Source organism: Urocampus carinirostris, chromosome 6, assembly GCF_059441175.1.
Source record: "Urocampus carinirostris isolate Australia breed hairy pipefish chromosome 6, RoL_Ucar_1.0, whole genome shotgun sequence".
Classification (NCBI taxonomy): domain Eukaryota; kingdom Metazoa; phylum Chordata; class Actinopteri; order Syngnathiformes; family Syngnathidae; genus Urocampus; species Urocampus carinirostris.
The window spans coordinates 12971792-12999777 of NC_142354.1; the positions used below are offsets into that span (position 1 = coordinate 12971792).

At 38.5% G+C, this 27986-nt stretch overlaps 2 protein-coding genes across 2 annotated transcripts in view; one reads left to right on the forward strand and one right to left on the reverse strand.

Moving 5' to 3' along the window:
* Nucleotides 1-922: 922 nt before the first annotated feature.
* LOC148363850 (uncharacterized) lies at nt 923-5015 on the reverse strand. Its single transcript, XM_088337915.1, has 3 exons — nt 4437-5015; nt 4037-4169; nt 923-1980 (listed from the first exon to the last, which is right to left on the reverse strand). The coding sequence occupies exons 1-3, from the start codon at nt 4723-4725 to the stop codon at nt 1593-1595; spliced, it is 810 nt and encodes a 269-aa protein (XP_088194041.1). The 5' UTR covers nt 4726-5015; the 3' UTR covers nt 923-1592.
* A 17-nt stretch (nt 5016-5032) lies between these two features.
* The window catches only part of stx18 (syntaxin 18), a 28735-nt gene continuing 5781 nt past the window's right edge, over nt 5033-27986 (forward strand). The window contains exons 1-2 of the mRNA XM_088337914.1: nt 5033-5243; nt 21037-21104. Coding sequence (XP_088194040.1) covers nt 5091-5243; nt 21037-21104 — 221 coding nt within the window. The 5' untranslated portion in view covers nt 5033-5090. The remainder of the gene's footprint in view (nt 5244-21036; nt 21105-27986) is intronic.

Below are 27986 nucleotides of genomic sequence, written 5' to 3' on the forward strand. Positions count from 1 at the left end.
CAGATCAAAGAATGTCATGTAAAATAAATGCAAATACCTTATTTTACAAGTATTTTTTTTTAAAAGGCACTTTAATATCGTAGTCCATGTAGTTTTGAGTTTTTAAAATTTTGTTTTTGAAAAAATATATATTTTTTTTTTCTACCACTATGAGCCGCTAAATAATCCACACTGTAGAAAAACAACATTAAAATTCAATGATTTCTTAGACTTTTAAGCACACATACAAACCCTGAATATAATCGAACTCCAGGATATGACAATAATGTGTGAGGTGGGGATTGCAAGGTGAAATTGTCGAATGGTGAAACCTATTGTAATTAGCTAAGGCGTTCCTAACCCTAGTACGCCAGTAAAAACATTAAAATGTTATATACATATTAAGCATTTGTAACAAAATTGTATATAGTAAGTACTGCACTACTTATTTGTAATATAAATGTAAATGATTACAAAGAATTATTGGTAAATATAAAGAAAAATGAAATTTGATTTACCTTTGGTGTGACATGACTTTAGCTGGTACATTGGAGTTAGTGGCTGATTTTAAAACTTCCACTTACAAGGATTGTCATGCCCTTGCAAGACGTCTTTGCTTTAATTTCCCCTTATTCTTATTATTTGTCCCGATCGTTGATTGGTTATGGCTATATTTCTTAGCCAGGGTAACGATATGTGTGCTTTAGTGGTATTTTTGATCATCACAAGTTTCTTTTCGATTGTTATCGTGTTTTTGTACCCACAAGTAATAACTCGATCTATCTATCTACCCTGGTCATATCCCTCGGTAGGGGTGACCGACAGCAAGACAAGCAAATACAAAAAAAAGAAAATACAAATAATAATAATAATATTAACCAAAAGAAAAACAATACAGGTATATCCTTGAGAACTTTTGTAACAAAAAAATGTTAAAATACCGTAGTTTTAATAATAATTTATTTCCAAAAGGACCATTGGTCATTGAACATGTAAACCAAGCAAATAAATGTCCAACTTTGAGAATACTTTTACTTTTCAAAGATTCACATTCATTGAAAACAACAAAAATATGGCTTGTTTTTTAAAACAGGAAAAAAAAAAATCTTGACTTAGGCAATATTTTGTGGGAAAAAGTGGTCTAACTAATACAATGTGTATCTTAAATATATGAAATGCACCCCAATTGTTACTTCTGAAGATCCAATCTGACATATAAAAAAATCATTCTCTTGAAATTGAAAAATAATAAATTAATTGTTTGAGGAAAATAGGTCTTTAAATACTAAGAGGTCTTTACAAATACATAAATCTAGCATTTATTTTTTTAAGATTTTGATGCAAAATTAGATTGAAATGAATCATAGTAGGAAGTACAGTATATTTATATAAGAGTTTAAACTGTAGTTAATTACCAACAGGCAATAAACTAGTTTTGAATGAGCAGTTATTACTTTCTAACTTCCATTAATTGCATCAGGGCTGGACCGCCAAACCCAGCAGAGAGAGTTTACAATGTATTCACATTAAATAAACAATTACATGCTAAACAACTCTACTATTAAGTGCCAAGCCAAAAGGGAAGAGCTTGAGATCCACCATGGAGAATCTTTTCAGTCTTGTAGAGGAGAATCTACAATTTTCTTCTTCATCCACTGAATTTTGAGTGTATAATACTCTTCTTGAAGCCTTAGGACTGCTTCCTGTCTCCTTAACACCGACATTTCCAAATCAGACTTTTCTTGTGAAGTACTGTCATGTGCTGCATGTGAGCAGGGAAAATGAGAATGAGAGTTTGACTGTTCACCAGAGCCAGTAGGAGGATATTGAGGGCTAAAATGTGTTGTCGTTTGTCTGGGAAAATGACAAAAAGGGGTGGATTCTTGTCCTGGTGTAGTTGTGGAGGCATCCGTGGTATAAACAGGCAGCACGAGATCGGACTGTTCGTGTTTCACTTTAAAGTGGTCACCGCTCATCAAGATGCTTGCGTCTTTAGTGCAGCTGAAAGGGAAACAACAAAATAAAATACATTATAAAAGACTCTTCTCACCCCGGCCACTACCTCTTGACCTGCTACAAGTTCCTTAAAACAAGGACTAACAGGCTCAGAGTTTTTTCCTCAGGGCCATCACCACGCTAGAGGAGCGCCCAAAAATTGAAAATATACAGTGAAGAAAACAAGTATTTGAACACCCTGCTATTTTATGATTTCTCCCACTTAGAAATCATGGAGGGGTCTGGAATTTTCATCGTAGGTGCATGCCCAATGTGAGAGAGATAAACTGAAAAGAAAAATCCAGGAATCACAATGCATGAGTTTTGAACGATTTATTTGTGTGATATAGCTGCAAACAATTACTTGAAAACCTGAGAAATTGAATGTTGATATTTGGTACAGTTGCCTTTGTTTGCTATTACAGAGGTCGAGGTCAAACGTTCCCTGTAGTCTTTCACAAGGTTTGCACACATTGCGGGAGGGATCTTGGCCCACTCCTCCACAAGGATCTTCTTTAGATCAGTCAGGTTACTGGGCTGTCGCTGAAAAACACGGAGTTTGAGCTCCCTCTAAAGATTTTTGATTGGGTTCAGGTCTGGAGACTGGCTGGGCCATGATATAACCTTGATATGCTTCTTACGGAGCCACTCCTTGTTTTTTTTGGCTGTGCGCTTTGGGTCGTTGTCATGTTGGAAGACCCAGCCGCGACCCATCTTCAATGCTCTGAGTGAGAAAAAGATTGTTCCCCAAAATCTCACAATACACGGCCCCAGTCTTCCTCTCTTTAATGCAGTGCACTTGTCCTGTCCCATGTGCAGAAAAACACCCCCAAAGCATGCTGGTGTCTTTGGTCTTCACCATGTTAGAAGTTAAAGTCTTACTGATTGTATGGGATGAAAAGGTGCATCTGATTTAGGATGAAACAGGGAGAGCAGGTGGACTTTTAGATAGATAGATAGATAGATAGATAGATACTTTATTCATCTCCTAAGGGAAATTCACATTTCCAGCAGCATCCCTGAGCTGAGAACAGTACAATAATAAAGCCAAAAGAATACAATATACAAATACCCAGTGTGACGTGCAAATGCCCACTGTAGCGTGTTATATAGAGTAACTAAATAGTGCTACACAGAATACATATTGCAGTAAGATTCGGTAATATCCAATGTAGGTGGTTTATTGGGCTGACAAACCGGTATTTCATGGGACAGAATTCTAGATGATACACAGGTGTTCAAATATTTATGCTCACTGCCAACCTGCCAATTTGTAAACTCGTGTAATCTATGCTCTCGTCGCAAAAACATTTTCAGCATCGTTCAATCTACTCATTCTGTGTCACTCTGTTATTTGAGTCAGTTTTCTCTTAATAATCTGTATTGCAGTGTTCGAGCGTATGGCTATGCCAGTTATGGGTTTCATACATTTTTAAGATGCAGTGTGCTTGAAATCCTTGTTAATGCTTGAAATTGTAACCATGTTTCTCAACAAGTCTGCTTAAAAATGACGCAGACACTGCTCTCTGGTGACTTCATTTTGCCATTGCATTTCTTTTTCCCTCATGATCAACTGCAACAGGCGTTAGTTTGTATGGTGTGTGGTTTGTTTGCATTGTTATATGAGGCGTCATCACACCATACGGGCCGAGTCCAAGCGACAGGTGCATGCTACACCTAAACGGGGCACTATGAAATGTGTATTAGTGCAAGGATTACAAATCAATTACAGACATTTATGAAGGGCCATGAAAAAATTAAGGTAGTGTTCCCCAGTGGTAAATTGTAATTGAAAGAACTTCCTGCAACAGAAAATGTAAGCTACTTATTAGTGTTATTTGTATCCCATGCCTACATGAGCAGATATTTATCTAAAAAGAATTATTTTCGCGATTTAATCAAGATCTAAAAATCATGTGTCTTGATAAATGCACACGCAATATTAAAAATTGCATATGTAGATTGCAGATATATTTGTGGCTCTGCAAAATACATAATTACCAGTGGATTTTATCTTTTAATGGTACTACAGAAATTGGAAAATTGGTCCATAGTGCTTGACCTGCTTTGTTGACTTTCCACAGAGTCAAAGGATTGGGAGGAGTCATCTTCATCTTGTTGCAGGACTGAGGCGTTCATCACAGAAATCACAATCTGGGTCAAACCACTGAAGTGATGCAGGGAAAGGTCATCATCTGTTTGGAAAAAAAACTCATTATATATTTGTGTACTCAATATTGCGTATTGGTTTTGAAATATAGTTGGTAGAAGAGGATTGTATTAGTTTATAATATGTACTCCCAGTTCCTGATTTCGGAAAAATGAACAATTACATTGTTAGGTTAAATAATGTTTTGCAGGTTGCAATATGTTCAAATGTACGGATTTCTTTAATTGCTAGTGTTTACCTAACTTGAATCAAACATGCGTAATCATGTAGAACACAGAAAAGTTAAACTCACCTGTGCCATTTTGCATCTTCTGTCGCTTAATCTCCTCCCTCGACTTTGCACAAAGATTGTCCCACTTTTTGCTGCAGTCGAACACTGTTCTCTGCATGTGAGGAAAAGTCGAGTTGATAGTGTGCGTTATATCGTCCCAGGCCTGCTTTTTGTCGTATAATCCATTCGCGCACTTCCCTCTAATGACATCTTTTCTTTCATGGACGAGCTGCGCAAGGAGATAACACTCCTGGTATGTCCAATTAGGTCGACGCTTCCTGCTTGACATGGCCTCAAGTTGGAGTGGCATGATTAATTAATGGGATTTTACAGTATGTATTTCTGTATATAACGTTATAAAAAGGTTCAAACACGTCGCCAATGTAACTCCATTAAAGTCAACAGCTCCTACTGTTTATATCACAGAATGGATATTAAACAAAGGCTTCAAATACATTTCCAGTGATGCAAAATTTCAAACAGACACAAAATCCAGTTGGGTTAAAAAAAAATGAAGTTCCAAACACGCTGTAATATTAAATCAAAAGGAAACCCTTCAGGGAGGTTTTAAGCCTTTTGTTTCCTCCATATAATTAGAGGAAGTGTCGCGTAAAAGTGACGTCATATCCCGGTGACGTGTCGATTTGTTTACAGGAGGAATCCTGAGGCGCTAACATGGCTGTGGATATCACTCTACTTTTCAAAGCGAGCGTCAAAACAGTCAAAACCAGAAACAAGGCAATCGGAATCGGTTTTGATTCTACGAAAGATGAGATTTTTAAGCGGAGCAGACCCAAGAACGGCTTTTCTCCGAAGGCGAAAGAAGTGGTTAGTCTTTTCCTCGAGCTAGCTAAGCTAGCGCCGACACATACTCCTCAGAGATTGTGAAATAGTGGTCTGCGAAAGGTTTCAATTTTAATTTGTTCAAGTAATCACATAACTTTCTCTGTAGTTGTAGTTTATGTGTACACACTAGCGTCTCACTCTTCAGTTATTGCACTTCTGATACGCTCTCAACTTAGGCTAAGGCAGTACTGTATACCTACTACCAAGTAAATATTGCATATTTATCGTAATATTATCCATCTATCCATTATCTGCACCGCTTATCCTCAGTAGGGTCGCAGGGGTGCATCCCAGCTATCTTTGGGCAGTGGGCAGGGGACACCCTGAACTGGTTGCCAGCCAGTCGCAGGGCACACACGGACAGACAATTCGCTCGCTCATTCACACCTAGGGACAATTTGGACCGGCCAATTAACCTGACATGCATGTTTTTGGAATATGGGAGGAAACCAGAGTGCCCGGAGGAAACCCACGCAAGCACGGGGAGAGCATGCAAACCCCACACAGGAGGTTCGATCTCATGACCTCAGAACTGTGTCGCACACGCGCTAACCACTGCATCGCTGTGCTGCCCCTCGTAATATTATTTTTCATCTTAGATTTTTCTTCAAAGCCTTTTATTTCATGTCTGTCATGGATTGCCACGTCTAGTCTCGCCGCAAAACTGTTCACAACGTTGTTATTCACGAAAATAAAGCCTATTATTATCATAAATAGGCACACGAGTGACGCAAAACACTGTGTCAAGTGATATGAAATCATTGAAACGTGCTTGAATTTCGGGTGAAGTGCTTGTAGATGCTTGGAATTGTTTCCATGAGTTTGAACAAGTCTGCTTGAAAATGACACCTACTTTGCTCCCTGGTGGCTTTACCTTGCCATATATTTTTCAACAATTAATAAGTTACTAGCTTAAAATGCTTTCCTTCATAATTATGATGATTGAATAGTCACATTTATTCTATCCTTTCCTAGTTTATTGTCAGTCAAAGATGTTTTTAGTGTTTAGTTAATAATGTATTTTCAGCCCAGCGTAAATTGAATTTTATTGTGCATCATCACTCATACAAGAAATACTCAATATAAAATAGTCAGCAATCCCAAAAAATGTACGTATGGAAATTGCTACTTTTTTGTTACTTACAATTGAGGGATACACAATAATGTTTTTCCTACCAGTAAGTAATAAAAATCATTCTCATTTGTTTTTTATGTTGTTGTTTTTGTTACGTGTTGAGACTGGAGTTTGATTTTATTTATCATTTCAATCAATAATTACTTTCTCTGTCAGTAATAACTATAATTTCAAGATATTTTTATGAGCACCATCCCACTGACATTTGTGAACATATGTCATTTCTAGACCTAATAAAAGTGCTTTGATGCTTAATGTCATACATGCCTTACGTATCAAGTGGCATCTTAATCACTCATTATTACCCATAATAAATAAAACCGAATCATCACATCCTGATGCAGAGAGTAGAAATGTTTCAAGCAATTTAGAAAGAGATAGAAAAAAGACACAACCAAGTTGTGCTGCTGCTTAGAATATCAAAATATATTATAATGAGGAACATAAATGCTCAAAGTCCTTTCAACAAGTAGTGTGGGGTCATAGAATATCATAGCATGGCGTCAAGTGATGATCATGTCCTTTTAATTGAATTGAATGAAACTTATTTTGATCGTTTTATTCTATCGGGATGATAATTGTAACCTCATATTTGACCATTATCGGTGTTATATAACGATTGGCCTGCTAATTATCGCACATTCATTATACAATCCTTTCCTAAGAAATCAAAACATTTTCAATTCGGGTCTATCTATTCATATATAAAACGAATGAAAATGTTCGATCGGAGTGGCAAGGACGAGTGGCGTCATTTCCCAAATTGTTGTTGCTTTTAAATTAACTTAAGTTATTTAATAAATAATAATTTCATTCATGTCACTCACTAAAATAAACAAAGTATTATTTAGATCGACTTGTAACATGTGTGTCTCGCTCTCTCCCCCTCTCCCCCCAAATCTGCCTGGCAACCCAGTGTGCATGCATGCAGTTTTTCAATAACCACGTGGCAAATAGAGAGATGAATATTATTTCCTTTCTTCTTTTCTTTTTTTTTACATCAGGTGCCTTTCGTTTAATGTTTATTGTTAAGTAATCTAATTTGTAATTACCGTATTTTCCGCACTATAAGGCGCACCTAAAAGTCTTAATTTTTTTCAAAAGCTGACCATGCGCCTTATAATACAGTGCGTCTTATTTATGGATCAACATTAAATCACTAGGTCTCGCAACTTACGCAACAGCCGCCGACTTGATTTTCCCCCGAACGTGGAGTAGTCCGCGGTGTATGCTGGGATTTATATACCGGCGTTTCATTTGCTAACCAATGTGTCAATCATCATTTGAATCGATCACTATTGGCTAGTTATTTGGAGCCTCGGATAGGCTAGAGGGCCGAAACAAACCCTGCAATTGGCCGAAAAAGATGTGTCAATCATCCGTTAAATCGATCACTATTGGCTGAAGTTATTCGGAGCCTCGGATTGGCTAGAGCGCCAAAACAAACCCTGCAATTGACCGAAAAAGATGTATCAATCATCCGTTGAATCGATCGCTATTGGCTGAAGTTATTCAGAGCCCCGGATTGGCTAGAGGGCCAAAACAAACCCTGCAATTGGCCAAAAAAGATGTGTCAATCATCCGTTAAATCGATCGCTATTGGCTGAAGTTATTCGGAGCCTCGGATTGGCTAGATGGCCAAAACAAACCTTGCAATTGGCCGAGTTTAGCAATGGCGTAGCAAGCTTGCTAAAGTACACCATAAAGAAACATGTTTTATTAGTCTGTATTTGCAAATAATTTACTCTCCTGGATTTACTTCACTCACGGTTGTAAGAAGACCACGATTGCGTATCATTATTGAACGTTAGAACTTAGGTGAGCTATGCGGCTTTATATTTTCCCGGTATCTTGTTTTAGAACGATCTTGATGTTGCTGTGATGAGTTGAGTGAATTAAACTCAATTCCAAGTGTTTATTGTCATATGCACAGTAAAGTTGCGAGCGAAAAAGAAAATAGAAACTAAGAAATGTTTGGCATTTCTTGAATCCCAAGACTTTAACCTTCCGAATGATATTTGAAATGATGCATTTGAGTGACATCGTACGGACACCGCATCCGCACGTGTCTACGACACGTATTTGCTTCTTTGCAAGCTTTGGTAATGTTAAGGGGGTAATCAGTTGGACTGAATCATCTGACTGTTTTGTCGTCGTTCCCATTGTAGCGCCTTAAGTGTCCCGGCTCCTAGGCTTTGTAGCGTATTATGAACTGACCGATAACGGATAATGGATAATGATTTATGAACAAGCTAAATAACCCTTAAAACCCCTAAACCCCCCCCCCCCATAATCCGGTGCGCCTTATCTATGGAAGATATAGGACCAAAAACTATTTTTTGGGGGTGTGCCCTATAACCCGGTGCGCCCTATAGTGCGGAAAATATGGTATATTTGTTTTGTTCTGATGTTCTTTTATGATTTATTAGAAAAATATACTGTACTTTTCGGGGTTTGGAACGAATTAGAGCATTAACATAAAAATGTTTTCTGGTTATGAAGGTACTCTTAGAACTAATTTAATTCGTCTGTGGAGGTTCCTGTGTGTGTGTGTGTGTGTGTGTGTGTGTGTGTGTGTGTGTGTGTGTGTGTGTGTGTGTGTGTGTGTAAAATTTGTGGCTTGCAAAACTATTTGGCCCCCCTGAACTTTGTGACCTTTTGCCACATTTCAGACTTCAAACATAAAGATATAAAACTAATTTCTTGTGAAGCATCAACAATAAGTGGGACACAATATTGAAGTGGAACACACTTTATTGAATATTTTAAAAGATTTTAACAAATAAAAAACAAAAATGTGGGTGTGCAAAATTATTCAGCCCCATTGAGTTAATACATCGTAGAGCCACCTTTTGCTGCAATTACAGCCGCAAGTCGCTTGGGGTACGTCTCTCATCAGTTTTGCACATTGAGAAACTGATATTTTTGCCCATGCCTCTTTGCAAAACAGCTCGAGGTCAGTGAGGTTGAATGAAAAGCGTTTGTGAACAGCAGTTTTCAGTTCTTTCCACAGATTCTTAATTGGATCGAGGTCTGGACTTTGACTTGGACATTATAACACCTTGATATGTTTTTTTGGTGAACCATTCCATTGTAGCGTCTGCTTTATGTTTTGGATCATTGTCTTGTTGGAAGACAAATCTCCATCCCAGTCTCAGGTCTCTTGCGGACTCCGTCAGGTTTTCTTCCAGAATGGTCCTGTATTTGGCTCCATCCATCTTCCCATCAATTTTAACCATCTTCTCTGTCCCTGCTGAAGAAAAGCAGGCCCCAACCATGATGCTGCCACCACCATGTTTGACTGTGGGGATGGTGTGTTGAGGGTGATGAGCTGTGCTGCTTTTACGCCAAACATAACGTCTTGCATTGTTGCCAAAAAGTTCGATTGTGGTCTTATTTGACCAGAGTACCTTATTCCACATGTTTGGTGGCTTGTGGCCATTTTTAAATTACACTTTTTATGGATATCTTTTAGAAATGGCTTCCTTCTTGCCACTCTTCAATTAAGGCCAGATTTGTGCAGTATACGACTGATTGTTGTCCTATGGACAGATTCTCCCACAGCAGCTGCAGACCTCTTCAGTTCATCCAGAGTGATCATGGGCATCTTGGCTGCATCCCTGATCAGTTTTCTCCTTGTATGTATCTATATGATGCTCTCTGTGCTTTAAACAGACCTCCGAGACTATCACAGTGCAGGTGCATTTATACAGAGACTTGATTACACACAGGTGGATTCCATTTATCATCGTTAGTCATTTAGATCAACATTGAATCATTCAGAGATCCTCACTGAACTTCTAGACAGTTTGCTGCACTGAAAGTAAAGGGGCTGAATCTTGCACACCTGCTTTTTCTTTTTTTTTTGGGGTTAAAAAAGTTTAAAATATCCAATAAAGTGTGTTCCACTTCATGATTGTGTCCTACTTATTGTTGATGCTTCACAAGAAATTACAGTTTTATATCTTTGTTTGAAGTCTGAAGTGTAGCAAAAGGTCATAAAGTTCAAGGGGGCCAAATTGTTTCTTAAGCCACTGTATATGATTCTTACTTCACTTCATACTGGTGGTTATGGAATGGATCAACTGCAGAAATCGAGGGACTACTGTACTGTATATCAATGTTTGGTGAGTGACGATTGAAATTTATCATTGGAGAAGAAGTGATTTCCCATGTCGAGATAGCTGTTTGTATAGCACGGGCTCTTTCGCCTAACATGAGCTCCCGTGAAAACAAACCTCTTCAAAGGCACATTGAAGAAGCACTTTACATTTCCCTCAGGGAGTCTGGACTTTAAGTCGCGCCCGATGTCGACCATCAAACATGAGCCGGCTCACCTCAGTCCCTCATAACCAACTTTTTGTTTTGCTACGTCGCTTTGGTATTAGAAACGGCGGTTTCATAAAAGCAGCGGTGCTGATTCAAAGAAACTCAATTCGATCCTGTGGCGCACAGCCTTCTTCCCCCCCGTCGCCGTTTCGCCTCCATCGCGCATATCATCCGCAACCATCTCGGCGGAGAAATTTAAATTACCAGTTCGGAATGTCCCGACAGCTCACGGACCCGATTGCGGTTTTTCTCCCACGTCTGACACGGCCGAGCGTTTTTTTTTCTCTGTGCGCGAGTCCTCTCTTCGCATGCATGATTCCATAAACACGCTGGAATAACATTTGCTTTCTGCTCTCGAACAATTTCTCGGGGAAAGCCGATCCTCCCGAGAGCCAGTGATTAAAGGTGGAAGATCAAAACCGAAAAAATATTAAATTAGGTCCCCGGCAACGATGTTGACGGCCGGCACGTAATGTGCAACAGATGTGGGTGCCCTCCAAGACGTACTCTTTGGAACGTCACTATAGTAAAAAGAACATATTGAATTTGACAAATGCGCACCGCTTCTCTCCACTCACCCTTTGATGTCAAAAGAAAATGCAACTAAACAGTACTACAAAGTAACGTTTGCATTTTGGTCTGGTCGGGGGAATCTTTCCTCTCAAAGGGGTTGCTTTAGGGCACTGTGATCTCGGTTTCTCTGCTCACCTCATCCCTCTCCTCAGCGTGCTTCCCTTCTCAAGTTTAAATGGTGGAGGTCACTCAAAATTGGTTAAATTGCATGTAGGGTGGGGTGCCTGCTTTCCTGCTGTGTCTTTAGTATCTGCATTCCAAAGTAGCTCCTCCAGCGCTCTTTGACATCTTTCAATGGACTGCTATCATTGTTTCGGGTTACATCAATACAGTATAGTGAGATTGTTATTTTAGAGACTATTTGTCTTTAATAATGCATGAAAGGATATCTCAAATCTGAACCTTAACTAAAGTTTTAAAAACCCCAGTGTATATTATATTGCAACCTCTATTAGTGTAAAAATCCTTGCTGTCTGCTTACTTTTTTTACTGCACCTTTGGGTTTGGAAATATTACCAAAAATACAAATTTTCAATCCTCTATCTATTGCGGAATATTTACAATTTAAATCAAGAGAGCTAGTAGAAGGTGATACATTGAATTATTTGGATTATTTTTTACAATTGTGTGAAAGCCATCTTAGCAGGATTTGACATATTGACAACAGTGTTCTTTCAAAAGCCTTTTTTTTTTTTTCTTTTCTTTTGGCCAAAACAGAAAGTGCACTTTTGGTCATTTTCGTCATAACAATTTTCGGTGCTGAAAATTCGGGGAATCTCTACTACCTGGTATAGCCTGCTTATTAGATATTGTTTTTCTTTTGTCTTTTCTAGGCGATTACGTTTTAAATCAGGCTTCAAGTCTAGTCTTAAAAACTTGAAAAAATGAAATTTGATCACCGCAAATCTAGGCCTTGTAGGGGTCTATAACTTGTGTGCGAGGCTTAAATTTAACCCTCAAATATCTTCATTTGTCCCTGTCCTATCTGCATGATAGAGCTAATGACAGAGTAAATCAACAAAAGTAAGGAACGTTGTGTCGTAAAATTATTTGTCATTTTCTTCGACTGTCGATCTTATAAGAATTGTCTAATCATAACACTCAGGCTAGTAATTTATAGTGTCCCACTCTTTAAAATACAGTATAACGACTTCTAATGGTGTAAACATTTCATTCCCTCATATAAAACACTATTTGTTCAAATAATAAGCAAAACCACATGTATTATCTCATAAACAAGTTTTAAGACTCGACGGTTTTTAGAAATTTGTGATTACATTTAACAACTTGACATGCCCTATAGAAAAGCTGACATGTTTGACTGTCATCTTAAAACTACAGGAGCCCAGAAGACGAAAGATTTTGTGAAAGTAGCTTGTCCCGGTCGTGTTTTTAGCACTTAACAGTCACTTAATTTCCACAGCTAATCCCTGTGGGTTGTAATTTTCTCTGTTTCCTTCTCTAGCCTTTCATGTCAGCCATATATCTGTAGGCTATGGCTCGTCGCCATTTTTATTGATAGCTATTTTGTGTAGATAAATTATGCTCTTGCAATCTTTTCCTCGCCTCTTAAGTAAATGTTCTTGCTACTTGCAAGAAAACCAAGCTCTGACCAGTAGTTGGTTCTTTTCAGCCGGTCTGGATCTATCCAGCCCGCTCTGACTTTGGTTGTCGAGCACAAGGATTACGGGCAGAAAAAATATGGGAGTAGGCTTTAGAATTTGTGGTATCCTTACATAGTTATCTTCCTCGGATGCTCACGCTTCAGCTCCATTATGGACTACGACGACATCTAGTGGTGAAGTGTTACTTCAATAGGGGCGGCAATCGGGGCGGCAGTGGCTCAGGAGGTAGAGCGCTCGTTTTGGGATCAAGAGATCGCAGTTCGAATCCGGGCTCCTCCGTGTTACATGTCGAAGTGTCCTTGGGTAAGACACTGAACCCCTAATACCCCCAATAAGCAGGTTAGCGCCTTACATGGCTGCACGGCCGCTATTGGAAAATGTGAAGCACACTGTAAAGCGCTTTGGGAAGTCTTGACTCGAAAAGCGCTATAGAAATGCAGATCATTTCATTTTCATTTCAATAGATAAAGCGCATTGTATATATTTTTGGGTTGTGCAAGAAAAAAAGCACTTTTGCTAAATTTTCACATTCCACTTGTTTGTACTCGTACTCCTGCTTTCGAGATAAAGCAATTTTTTAAACTTGATTTTATATAGTAGCGCTTAGATACTGGTCTAAGGTATAGGGATTGTGCATCGTAACAGTAGTGCAGTAGAAATTTGTGCAATAGCATGTAGCAGCAACACAAAAATCCCAAATAAATTGCAGGATGTATAGTTTTGTGAGCTTGTTTAGGATGGTGATGGCCCTGGGGACAAAATGGTCTCCTAGCCCAGGCTGGCTCTTTTTGTGAAGTACGTATGGCTCTGAGAACAAAATGATTCCATGCTAATTACGTCCATGTCGTTCAAATTTTGCTTGAGCGTAGCCTATTGGAGTGCAAACAAAGCCAAAATAACGCTGAAGTGGGGCACTGTTTCAACTAAGATTTACAGTCAAGGTGTCACACCAAAATAAAACTTGTTTTGGCTGTACATCCCAAAGGAATCATTTTATATGGGACCACACTAAATTATACATGTTAATTGTTGAGAAACCTTTTGACGAAAATCTACAGAAAAAACTGTAAATATGCCAAAATGCCAACAGAGCACCCAGAGCAATTTTAATGGGTGAGCAGTAGGGATTGGTGGAGCTATGCAAAGAGTGCAAGCACTCACTCCTGTCCCTCACCTTGCTTCATCTGCGCCGAAGTTAAATACGTTGTGATCCTTGTTTGCAGAATTTTGAGACATTTTTACAAAATAACTTTGCTTGCACTTTCAAACGATTATTTATGACAAAAATGACGGTAAAAATGAGCCTTAACACTTTTAAGTAATTACGCTGCGGGAGGGAGACATTTATATTGATATGGGACACAGGCTCTGGCATTATTATTATTCCATATATTTTATCAAGAGACAAAGGGAACTAAACTGTGCTGAAGAATAAGCTTTTGTCTGGAGAGCGGGTATAGCGGTTTTGTTGAATTTTTGTCTCAAAATATATGGTGTGGCTCCAAATATTTTGCTTTTATGGCTTTGAGTCGAAAAGGTTCCAGACCCCTGTCTGTCCTTTATTACGTTGATTGCTCGGCTTTCCTCTCGACTGGGCAGAGAGCAGCCGACGATCATCTGGGCTGTGTTGATTACTCTCTGTATGTTCTTTTCTGTTTTCTGCTGTAGGAAGACACCAGCAGCTTCTGTTTCAGGTTGAATCCAACATAGCATGGCGATAGAATAGAAAATAATCTGTCAGTTACCTGGATTTGTCAAAGCAGAAGAAACACTGAAGCTTTTATGGGGGGGGGAACTGTCAAATAAGCCTTTTCTCTTGTCTCGCTCATAATAATCCCTCCTGATAGTTTGTTTGGGCTCAGTCAGTGCTGCAGGCCCTATGCCAAAGCGAGGAGGTAAAAGTGGAACTCTTTGATGATGCCGAGATTAGAGCGAGCCCGGCAGACTGTCTCCTTCTCCTGAGTCACAAGCCGTCTCTCAAACGTGGCGTGTTCATCTGTACACATGCGCAAGGCCACCTCCTTCCTCATTGTTGAGGAATTACTTGCTCTTTATGGTCTTAAGTTACAAGAGCAATTGATCTCGCTGACCCCCCGCAAGCCCTTGAGCTTGTGCTGGGAATCCGAGCTCCAATGTATACACGCTGGAGACCTGGCAACCCCCAGAGCAGCACTCTCCACACACTGCTATGCTTCTTCTACACACACACACACACTGCTTCCAAGCATTTCATTCTAGTTTGAGGATTTAGCGCTACCTGCTGGATAAAAGTAGAAGTACAGTGTGTCTATCAATGCATTTTTGTTACAAATTAAAATATATTTGTATAGCACTCTTTAAAACCGACATGCTACTCAAATTGCTGTTTGAATATATTCACAGATCAATAACAAAAATACCCAGCTTACCTGGACTAGGGGGCCCATTAAATATCGAATAATAAAATAAGATTTAAGAAAACCATTTATGTAATCGGATAGTGTATGGAAACCGAACAACGAAGTTTACAAGTATCTTCAGAATTCAAACACATCAAAGCTATTCTAATACAGACACATCCCCCATACTTTATGCTGAAACAGATCTAAATGAATACAACATAAAAGTAGGAAGACAACAGATATGTTGGAACACAAACTAGGTTGCACTGAACAAAACATAAAAGAAAGACAACACATTGGATATTACCGAATCTTACTGCAATATGTATTCTGTGTAGCACTATTTAGTTACTCTATATAACACGCTACAGTGGGCATTTGCACGTCACACTGAGTATTTGAATATTGTATTCTTTTGGCTTTATTATTGTACTGTTCTCAGCTCAGGGATGCTGCTGGAAATGTGAATTTCCCTTAGGGGATGAATAAAGTATCTATCTATCTATCTATCTATCTATCTATCTATCTATCTATCTATCTATCTATCTATCTATCTATCTTGGAAAACTTTTTCTCAACAAAGGAGACACAGAAGCAAGATGGCACAGTAAACATACTCCCATGCGGATAGAACAATTTCCTAATGGTTCAACACCAACAAGCTGTAAAGTAACAAAACCTGAAAGATGACACAAGCACCATTCTCACCTGATCATGACAACAACGAGAGTGCAATCACAAACAGATTCAAGAACAGGTTCTGGAACATTGGTCCAAAATAATCTGTTCTCTTCCAATAAAATTCACAAAAAATTCTTCTGGTATTTTTATATGCAAATAATTCATCTTTTTGCAGAACGTGTTAAAATATTATACATTTTTTGTTTTTTTTTAATTATATATTTTTTATCTGACATTTGCTATGTTTATGGGCAGCACGGCCGCGCAGTCGTTTGCGCGTGTGCGACACAGTTCTGAGGTCATGAGATCAACCTCCTGTGTGGAGTTTGCATGGTCTCCCCGTGCTTGCGTAGGTTTCCTCCGGGCACTCCGGTTTCCTCCCACATTCCAAAAACATGCATGTCAGGTTAATTGACCGGCCCAAATTGTCCCTAAGTGCGTGTGAGCGAGCGAATTGTCTGTCCCTGTGTGCCCTGTGACTGGCTGGCAACCAGTTCAGGGTGTCCCCTGCCCACTGCCCAAATAACAGCTGGGATGGGCTCCAGCACCCCCGTGACCCTACTGAGGATAAGCGGTGGAGATAATGGATGGATGCTATGTTTATTTTGTGTCTAGATTTTGATTAACTTACGTTTTAAGTTGTTCTGTATTGATGTCAGTTAGCAAGCTAGCTATCAAGCAAATGGGTAGGGACACAAATCCCTCGTGCATTCTAAAATTAACTCGACATAGGTTAAATAAAAGAAAAACACTCTATAAATACATTAAATAATTATTTTGCACTCTTGTATGTTCGCCAAAGTAAGATAACTGTAAAAAACTCGTTTTACCTCAAGGACAAATGGACTGAATGTCACTCACAAAGTACATGTTTACCAATAAAAACTACCGAATTGTAGATAGTTAGCTCTGTAGTGTTCTCAGCCAAAGTCTGGGTAGCGGCTAACACAAACATGGAAGAAGAGATACATACGAACCTTTAATAAAAAAAAGTCTTTGGTAAAAGTTCCTGTTTTGACCTCCATTTTGTCCATGTTGACTGCAAAATACAAAACGAGTGTTGTGCAGTCTCGCCCCTGAGTGAAAGCCAGCTTTGCTGGGCTCGCTTCACTTTTGACATGACGTCATCACAACATTTCGGAAGCCTTATTTCAGTTTTAATTCTTTGTTTGGCCCAATAGAAAATGCACTTTCAGTATTTTCACAAGAAATTTATCAGTGCTGAAAATTCTGTAAATCTCTTAATTAGCTTAACCTGCTCACTAGACATGTTTTCCTGTGTAATAGGTAGTGTGCATTAGAACAGTTCGAACTACAAAAGTATTTTTTTTTTCCATTTTGTTTAAGAAAGTCAATACGATGAAAGTAAAAATTACATTTAAGTTTTTTCTTCTTCTGTTCTGTGGACGCTAATCTCGTTTTCGATTCCCGTCAATTTTTCCACTCCAACTATGTTGCGAGAGTCTTAGAAACCAAAGACTGTTTCAGCTCCTTCTAAAATTCAAACAACCATTAACTCCTGACCCCAAATAATTGTATTATTACAAGGGTCGGCTTGCCTGGGTTAGCAGGCGTACGTCACGGGAGCGTGAAAAAGGACATCTATGTCTCCGACAAATTGCTTAGCTCTCTAAATTCTGACACCCACCCCCCCGTTTTTTCCACATATCCTCAGTCTACTCGAATAAAACCTCACTTCATGTGTCTGTGATGCCGAATGGATGTTTAGCGATATTATTAGACAGCTGGTGCCAGATTACTGCTTACAGCCCGGCCAATTAGATAATTGGTGTTGTTAGAGCAGAAAAGGGTCGAAGGGCAAAGACATTATGCTATCATAATAATCTCCTGCTGCCGTCACAGTCAAAGCCATTGTGTCGTTTTTCAATCCTGAGCTTGTCCGAGTCGGGTTTCGCGACAGAGCCCGCAGTGTGCCGGTAGAACCGTGCAGACGGGAGCAATTTTTTAATATTTGAGTGAATTACTGAGGCAAATATTGAATCGAAACAGGTTTCCTTTGGTTTCTCTGTCCACGGCAATAAATAGAAACACATCCTGAATTTGAAGCTTACTTGCTTGGACTAGTGGGGGGAATTTACGATTCTTTGATGCTACGCGATTCCGACTTTCGCTCTGAAAATGCTGGTCTACTAGTGATCCCAAGAGCCAAGAAGAAATCCACCGGTTCGAGAGCGTTCTTCATTCGGGCCCCGGTGCTGTGGAATGCTCTTCCCCCTGAGATTCGATCTGCAACCTCAGTGGAAATGTTTAAATCTAAGCTTAAAACACACTTCTATTCTATAGCATATGAATAACTTATATTTTACGTTGACAATATCATGGGATGGTGTCATAATAGTCTGTAATAATAGTTTGCAATAGTCTTTGATCTGTGCAGACCTTTGAGACTCTTTGTGATTAAGGACTATACAAAAACACTTGACTTAATTGGAAGAATTTATTGCACCTGAAAATGTAAATGGTAAATAGTCTGCATTTATATAGAGCTTTTCATGTCAATGAAGACCTCCCAAAGCGCTTTACAATGTGCTTCACACTTATCCATTCACACACACACTCACACACCAATAGCGGCCATGCAGCCATGCAAGGCGCCGACCTGCTTATTGGGGGCATTAGGGTAAGCTATATATTACTGTCATCTTTACCCAACACTTATACGGGGAGAGATTTGTCTCAAAAATATATTCTCGATTCATTCAAGATCAAAACAATTATAAGTCTTGATAAATGCACACACAAGATCAAAAATCACATTTGTAAATCTTGTATATATTTGTTGGATCTGCAAAATATGATTCACTTTGCACTTGAAGTTGAAACATTGGCTTTGATAGTCCTTAAAAGGTGCTTGAATTTTGCCGTGGAAAATGATGGTTTGCCCCCAGATAGAAGAAAAAATGCACAAAACCGTTGTTATTTTGTTTGTTTTTTGCAGGATTTTTATCACACGTCAGCTTCATTCTATGATAAGCGCAACGTCTTAAGGTGAAAATAAAAAACAAAAAATTAAAAGCAACAGGATAAATTTTAAATTTCAGGTGCCGTATTTGTCATTGGGATTTTAGTGTGTTGTGTGCTATTTGTGAGTTTGCACTTTGTATTGACTGTAGTGGAAATGAATCATTAAAAGTGTGTTTGAGTCTTAGTGAGGAGAAAATATTTAGAGAATTGCTTCAATAATCTTAATCATACTGCTAAATTGTAATCGATTCATGAGGTACCCAAAGATTCCCAGCAAATATGCTGTTATCTAGTGTTTTTTACAGCCTAGTCCACTATAAAATCACATTAAAATTGTATAAACTGTCCACCTTAAACATTAGTAACAAAATTGTATAAAGTGAGTACTACTTATTTGTCATTTACCTGTATATAATTAAATAACATTAAAATCAAATATAAATGTAAAGGAAAAAATGAAGTTACATTTACCTTTGATCTGACATCAATTGAGTTGGTACGGTGAATACAATGAGGACGAGAGAGATTAGGATTTAAACTGATGATTAAACTTCCACTTGCGAGGATCGTCATAGAATACTGGTTCTTGATAAGTGTCCCGATCGTCGTTTGGTTACTGCCATATTACTCGGTGTGGGTAATGATTCGTGCGCCTTTTTTGTCTTTTCTTATAACCGCAAGCTTCGTTTTCACTCTTATCATGTTTTTGCTTTTCCATTGAGCATCACTCCAAGCCCTTGACCCATAGTGCATAAGTGCAGTACAAAAATTGTATATCTATTGAATTTTAAGTTTAGTAGACACTCAAAATAAGGAGAGAAGACATAAATGGATTTTGAATTTACAAGAAGGCGGTTAAAGAAGCCTTCAGATAAGGAAGTCCAACCTGTTCTAAAGGCCCTCCCCTGAGCCCTTCCTTTTAATACTTCTAGATTAAAAAAGCAGCTCTTCCCCAAAGGTTGTGGATATCAAAAAACAGGAATATGATTAGCCCATCGCGACAATGATGTAACGGTCATAACGACAATCAACATTGTGCATTATCAGTCTAAATAATGAACAAACATCCTGTGAAATCTCATTTGCAGCTGTCCAATATTAGAATAGAATAAATTGATCAATATTGTAAGGTTTTTATAATGCATATGAGATTGGGAACCAAATAGAACAGAGAATGGCATTGTGGGATGAAGTTCACCCAATAGCATATCTGCATTTTATTAATGTTGCGACGCAAACCAATAGCGGACCAACATCATAAATGACTTCCACCAATAACAGATGGGTGTTTTAGAGACGTAACTTGCACAGTCACACGTACACAGAGGTGGGTAGTGACAAGTTACATTTACTCCGTTACAATGATTTGAGTAAATTTTGGTACATTTTGTACTTCTCAGAGTATTTTTGTAACCACTATACTTTTTACTTGAGTTGATTTGTAAAGCAAAAAGGGTACCGGTACTCTTATTCAGATACCTTAAGTAACATTGAACCCGTTACTTAAATCCCTTCCATGTAAGTACGCGTCTGTCTGTCTTTATTTTTTCAGAGACCTCTGGCACATTTATTTCCTTTATTTAGATTTGACAGGTGATCCAAACAGTCACCAGGTGGCACTTGTGAGCAGGGTTGGGAACATTTTTACTGTGCTGTATGTGCAGTGTATATAGCTTTAGCCTCACTCATATGTTTTTTCAACCACAGTGGGTTCACCCAAACAGAGTACATAGATTTACCAATACACAGACTTGTAATTTATTGTTGATTGGATAGACTTTGATGTTCTGATTGAATGATTGTTTACAAAATAAATGAATAAGATGTTGCTAAATAAGACTAGTTTTATTTGAGTCCTATTATTCTGAAGTAAAGGTACTTTTACTTGAGTAAAATTTTCAGCTGCTCTACCCACCCCTGCACAACATAATTTTCTAAGCTTTGATGGTTTGCACCCAGATAGAAAACATCAAAAAAACAGGGTCACCATAACCCAAGAGTGTACTCCAGTTTCACTCTACGACATGTTTGTGACAAGTAATACCCATTTTACTCTGCTTTCCTAGATCATCAACATCACCAAGCTCAAAGACTTCTTACTTCAACATCGGAAGGATTATGTCAGCGCGGGAAGGTAAGTCACGTGTCCCCATTGTCGGAAATTTCCCCCAAAATATCAATATCCGTGTCACACGCGTGTCGAGCCCCGACACGCCGTGTGGTCTTTAGCAGCAGGGCCCGGTCTAGTGGTCGGGAATAATTGAAGTGCAACCGAGCGGAGGAGGATTAACGTCCCGGAAAAACTGTAGGACTTCCTCCCTGCTGCTCTCAACCACAACACATTAACTCAACGTCAAGATGTCTGCAGTCAAGTTAGGCACTGCCTGATTTTGAAAATTGGTGGGAAAACCCAAAATCAGTTCATTTGTGCTCGTTTACTTAAAGCGGTCCTGCAATCTGATTTTCTAGTTCCTTCTTTATTCTGCCACATTGACTCTGTTTTGCCTTTAACTTTCCATTAAACATATTTTTTGTATTAATGAAAAGAATTCTGTCGGATATTTTTTAAATGGATGTTGTTCAAATAGATGGACTGCTTCCTCGGAGAGCTGCAACAAATACCCGATATCTCGACCACGCAGAGCTACCAAATACTAGTCAAGCCAATGCAGGTTAGCTAAAATCAGGGTAATGTGATCAAACTTTCTTGTCTTAGTTAAAATCCTCGCTGCTGAGTTTTGTACCAGCTGGAGGCCCTTGATTTTGGACATCGGAAGACCGGAGAGTAGTGCATTACAGTAATCGAGATGGGAGGTAACAAACGCGTGAATTATAATCTCCGCATCCGACTGGGACAGCATAGTGCGAATTGTAGCAATGTTGTGAAGATGGAAAAAAGCTGTTATAGTTGTATTCTTAACGTGGGTGTGAAAGGACAGATCGGGGTCAAATATGTCACTTAAATTTTTGACTGAGTCACTCTGGGTGATACTACATTTGTCAATGTTCAGAGACGTTTTTGAGAACAAGTCACGCATTTAGATGGACCAATAACTAGCATTTCGGTCTTTTCAGACTTAAGGCGCAAAAAGTTGAGTCACATCCATTCCTTTATCTCAGTGAGGCAGGCCTCCAAATTTCCACAGTTTAGTGTGGCAGATTCCTCTATCAGAAGATATAGTTGAGTGTCATCTGCGTAGCAATGGAAACTGATATTATACTTGTGAAAAATATCACCTAATGGAAGCATGTAAATGCTGAAAAGAAGAGTGCCAAGAAGTACTGAACCCTGCGGAACACCACAGGTAACGCTAAAGGGCTCAGATGTCATTTCACCACATTTAACACAGTGCGTCCTATCTGAGAGGTAGGATCTGAACCATAAGAGGACGGTTCCTGAGAGACCAATCCATTTTTCAAAGGCAGCAGGTCCAGCAGCAGCAATAGTGATGAAGCGCCTGAGTCCATTGCAAGTAGATCACTGGTTACATTAATCAGGGCTGTCTCAGTAGAGTGGTTAGCCCTGAATCCTAATTGCATAGATTCAAAAAAAATGTTCTCAGATCTAAAATCATTCAGCTGCTGTGCCACAACTTTTTCAAGTACTTTAGAAAGAAACGCTAGGTTTGATACTAAGAAATTTCAGTAGTTTACTACCTGCAGTGATATGTTTATAGTTTAGTAGACCCACAAAACAAAGAGAGAAGACATCAATTAATTTTGAACTTGCAACGAAGGGAGTGCACAAAAAAACATGCATTGCAAAATTCTGTTCTGAAAACCCTCCTCTGACCCCCTTTTATCCAATTTCCTAGTTCACAGAAAGCAGGTACGCCCTAAAGCAAGGGTAGGGAACCTTTGGCTTGGGAGCCATATATGGCTCTTTTCATCAGTACATATGGCTCCGAAATAAAATGTAACTATTGCACATCTCTCTGTGGCGTTCCAAAGTCAAGTGATTTCATCATATAAAGCCGAAGCAACTTAATGTAGAAGTTCGATAAGAAACCATTTATACTAATAAACAAAAACGCTGGCAAACGACTTTGATTGGGTGAGCAGTACAGGTGGGCGGATCCCTGCACACAGCGCAAGGCACTTCCTTCTTTCTCTCTCTCTCAGTGCAGTCTACACCGAAAGTGAATATGACGATATGCTTATCGTTTGCAGTAATTTGTGACCTTTTAACAAAAGAACTTTGCATGCACATTGTTTTGAAACCGTTGTTAAGGACAAATTTCATGGAAATAAATTGCCTCAACACTCTGAACTTAAGGTGGAAGACAAATTGTAAATGGCATTTTTACATTGATTTGGGACACATGATTTGGCATTGTTATCATTTCATACATTTGATTAAATCATCAAATGACACACAGTGAAATAAAAGGTACTGAAGAATAAGCTTTTCTCTATAGAGCGTGTTTGGCAGTTTTTTCAATTTTGTCTGAAAATACATGATGTGGCTCTCTCAATTTCTTTTTAAAACATTTTTTGCTTTTATTGGTCTTTGGGTCAAAAAACTACAAAAATACAAATCTGAAATGTTCGTTTTTGTAATTAGGGTGTTGATTTTTACAAATACGCAGATTGTTACAAATAATAAACAGTTATATTCATAGCAAAATTCTACAATAAAGGTATAAATTATTGCTACTTTGTTTTTTTAAGTGATAACATTCTCAAACAACCACTTACAACTTCAACTCTTAAATGCTCTTAAAAACTCTTTAAAAAATCCAAAATCCTAAAATTCTCTTTCCATTCTGAAATAGGATTTTCAGTATTGTAGCCCTGAAATATGTCATTTATTAAAATAAACAATTACATTTTGTTTATCATCATAAGAGAATAAATATCATAATATCCAGATAATTAAATCATAATTTCCATAAATAATTGTTGCCCCCTATAATTCAAACATTTGGAAGGAAAACAAATGCTCACAGGTTTGATACAATTTGGTACATTTAATAATAATTCAGGGATGTGATTTTTCCGCTAATTCGCGGAATTCCGCTTTTTTTATCTCCAAAAATAAAATTTTAAAATTTCCGGTGTTTTAATTGGTAAAAAACAACGATTTCGTCTCGACAGCATGCCATTTGAGTGTTTCCGTAACTGAAATGAAACGTACTTGCGATTGGTTGAAGTCTCGTGTTGACCAATAAACGCGCTTGTTATAGGAGTGTGCCATTGTTCATTTCTCACACGTTTTTGCCGGGTGTTTAAAGAAAGATGTCCGTGATCGAACGCAAAGATGCTCCGCGAGCTAAAGAAATTGATAAGATTGTAAAAAACAAGTTTCGATGGGACTGGTTGGAGAAGGAATTATCTACGAATGTTGGAAAGAAGACTGTGACGAATTTGTTCAATGACTTTATTCGGAAGATCGATCGTGCCGGGAAAGCACTTTGCATTTGGTGTCATGATACCATCGACTATGGTGGGAGAGGTTTCAAAGCTCTTGAAAGTCACGCAAAGAGCAAAAAACACGTGAAAGAACTCCAGTCAAGAACGACAAATTATTCCATCGCTGGAAGTTTCGGTGCCCAAACGAAAACTCCAAAACTTTACGGCCTCCATCCCTTATTGACATCACAATCGGAAGCGGTAATAAAGAGACGTGATCCACCCCAACAACCTGTACCAGTTGCTGATAGAGTCGTGAATTTTGAGGTAGGTGGTAAACTTTTCAAATTTATTTGACAGTTTTCCCATTTTTTTCGAAAATATTATAACGTAATAAAAATGGCCATAAATATTTAACAATTACAATAATAGATTTTCATGTGTACATTACACCAACACTTTACTGTAGGGCCTATACTTATTGTACTTTCATTTATCAAATACTTGGATACGCTGCTATTAAAGAAATAAATTATTACATTTAAAATATGATTTAGGAAATTTAAAAATATTATTAAGCCTAATAGTAATCAAAACTATTGTCAGTATTTATATTTTTTAAATTAAGTACTTGTATGATATTCTACCATTGATTTTCTTAATGGCCACGATATTATTATGGTACATAATTTACTTAATATTAATAACATGGTTAATCATTGACACAAACTCAAATGAATGCTGCATGTTTGCACTTTTTAGGTTTCAAGATGTTGAGTGTCTTGATGTATGCAGTTACAGAGATGATCTTAGTCGAATGCATGATTGTGTTTTTATCAGAGCTTGCTGCATGAGGTATTTTATGTTTTTGTTATCCATTATGTATTAAGAATGATTGATTAAATGATTTATTGCATGGTAAATATTATTTCCAATGGTTTGTAGCTAATTTTCAACATTTTTTTGTCACCATAATAAATACTCTGACATGTGAATGTGCATGAAAGTTTAGACTAAATCCTTTTTTATTTACTTTGGTCGCATGACATTTTGGATTATAATTCAAATAATTATTTAAATTATTTAATTGTTTACTGATTATTGTTAAATTTCTTTTATTCTTCAGGCAATGCTGTTGGGAGTGCTGGCCGAAAATTCTCTTCCGTTCACCATGGCCCCAAAGCTCATCACACTGTCAAAGGAACTGGCAAGGGATCCAAAAGCTCTGAATGGACTGTCCATGGATAGAACCAGTGCATCCTACAAAACAAAGTATGGCCTTGCCCATACTATGCTTGATGAGACTTTAACAAACTTAAGATCCTCCCACTTTTCAATGAACATTGATGAGTCCACCAGCAACAATCTACACCGTGTCCTGTGTGTTCTCGTCAGCTATTTCTCCCCGTCGACAAAGTCTGTTGTGGTGGAACATTTAGCATCTTTGAGTGTTGTTAAAGTTGACGGCAAATCTCTCTTTGATGAACTCTCAGCCCTCATGACCAAGAACCATCTTCTTTACAATTAAGATAGTGGCGTTGGGGAAATGTTTTTTAATGTGACTGATTTTGAGTTGACTTAAACTGTAATTTTATATGGGATAGTTCAATATACATTGAAAATTTATGCTGTTGTCTTGTCTATTTCTTTGTCATCTGAGTGCATTGAAAGTACTTAAAAAAACCCATGAGCTCCGGGGGGGGGCTTCGCCCCACTTTTCCCCCCACCAGGGCACTGCCCTGGTCCTACCTGGTTTCCCCCCCCCCCCCCCCCAGCTAGCAATCACCACCCCCCCCCCCCCCCCCCCCCCGCTAATTTTCAGATAATTTCACTTTGGTCAAATCACATCCCTGATAATTTCATTTTTTCAAATCTGTATTCTCAGGCCAAAATGTGTGTTATTTATTTTTAAACAAATAAAATGTGGCAGTTCTCATAATTGAGCAGTAGGATTTGGCACCAGCAATTAGGTTTTATTAAATATATATGCACATTTTCTGACACATAACAAGTGATAGGCGAGCTCTCCAGTGCCTCACGTAAGACAAGGAGGAGAGGAGACCAAGTTGTGCTATTACAGTGTACCTCTTTATACGAGCACCTCTAAACACAAGAATTTTGATACACAAGTTGTTTTTTTTTTCAACAAAAATCTTGTTTGCTTTACAAAGGAAAATCTAGTTCACGTGCAGTCCCAGAGGCTACCACTAGAGCCTGTTGTGACCGTTTACCGTGATCAGCTCGGTCCAATAAGCTTATCAGGCACATGATACGGCGCCTGTATTCTGCAGCAAGTTTGTTTTGATTGCATCTCTTCCATCACATTTTATAGCATCTTTTTTTGTGTCTTCTTGTGACCCTAGCCTTGAGTTTCAGAAAGGGAAACTGTAAGGTGTCTCAGCTAAAAAGGAGAATGATGACAATTGAAATGAATTAATAGAAAAACACCAGGGCGGTGTTCGTTTCAGTGACCAGGCCAAAGGAGTACAATCGTAAAGCAGTGAGCGCCGATCGCAGAATTTTCCCAGCGCTTCGCTGCAATAATTTCCAAAGGAGGTATTATTCCTATCGCAGAGAGGAGGACGAACCAGGGAAGTTGGCATCAACAAATTAAATTCTAGAAGTGCTGGCTGAGTGGAAGGAAGTTGCTGCTTTCGTTGGAAAAAAAATACAGAAAAAGTGGCAACTGGTCAACAACACTCTTTAATAGCACTTGCCTTACGCATTTCCATAACACTTTGAAGAAGAGGCAGAGACAAATCTTCGATACGTTTCTTTTCAAAAGATTTATAGAAAGTAATGTGTAGCGATTGGTAAAATTTGCTCGCTAATCGAGCAATTCAAGCTATGAGCACGATCCTGGAACAAATTCATCTCATATGTAGAGATACACTGTATTCTTTCACGGTTCCCTTAACCATCTAGGTTGTAGGGGCACCACTTATTGTGGTGTGTTTTGGGCAAGTACAGCCTAACTGTGCCCATCCCTCTCCAGGCCGCTTTTTTTAGGTGGGGGTTTGCTCCCACACATGAAACAGATACTGTTTTCCATGTTTACCAGTAGCAGGAGAATCCTCCTGAATCGACTCAAATAGAGCACTTTCATCATCTGGTCACCGTTGCTTTTGGTGCAACTTGTCATTCCACTCTTTAGAGATGAGCCGGACCTCCGCAGTGACGGGCAGCGACATGTGAGAATACTAATACTAGATCTTGAATCACTGGGGAAAAACAAAAATTGAAGAAATAGAGACCTGAGGAGCATAAACGCTCCGAATATTTTTGGGTATATTATAGCGGGGCTCCAAGTTATTCATGATCAGTTTTTAATCTATTGGGCTGATACCTTGGACATCCTATTCACATCCAAAAACGTGCAATTAGAACCATACACAGGGTAGGATATCGAGATAATTCTAATGTTTTATTCCTGCAGTCCAAATGATTAAAATGAGATGATTTAGTAATATTTTTCACTGCACAACTGCTATTTAAGGTCAACAAAAACATAGGGCCAGAAAACCTCCACAAATTATTCATTTGGAAAGAAGGAAATTATAACTTAAGGGGCTGTAGTAAATTCATGATCCCGAAGGTGAGAACCACCAGGAAAAGTCTGTGTGTGGAGTCAAACTTTGGAACAATTTACAAGACAAGATCAAAC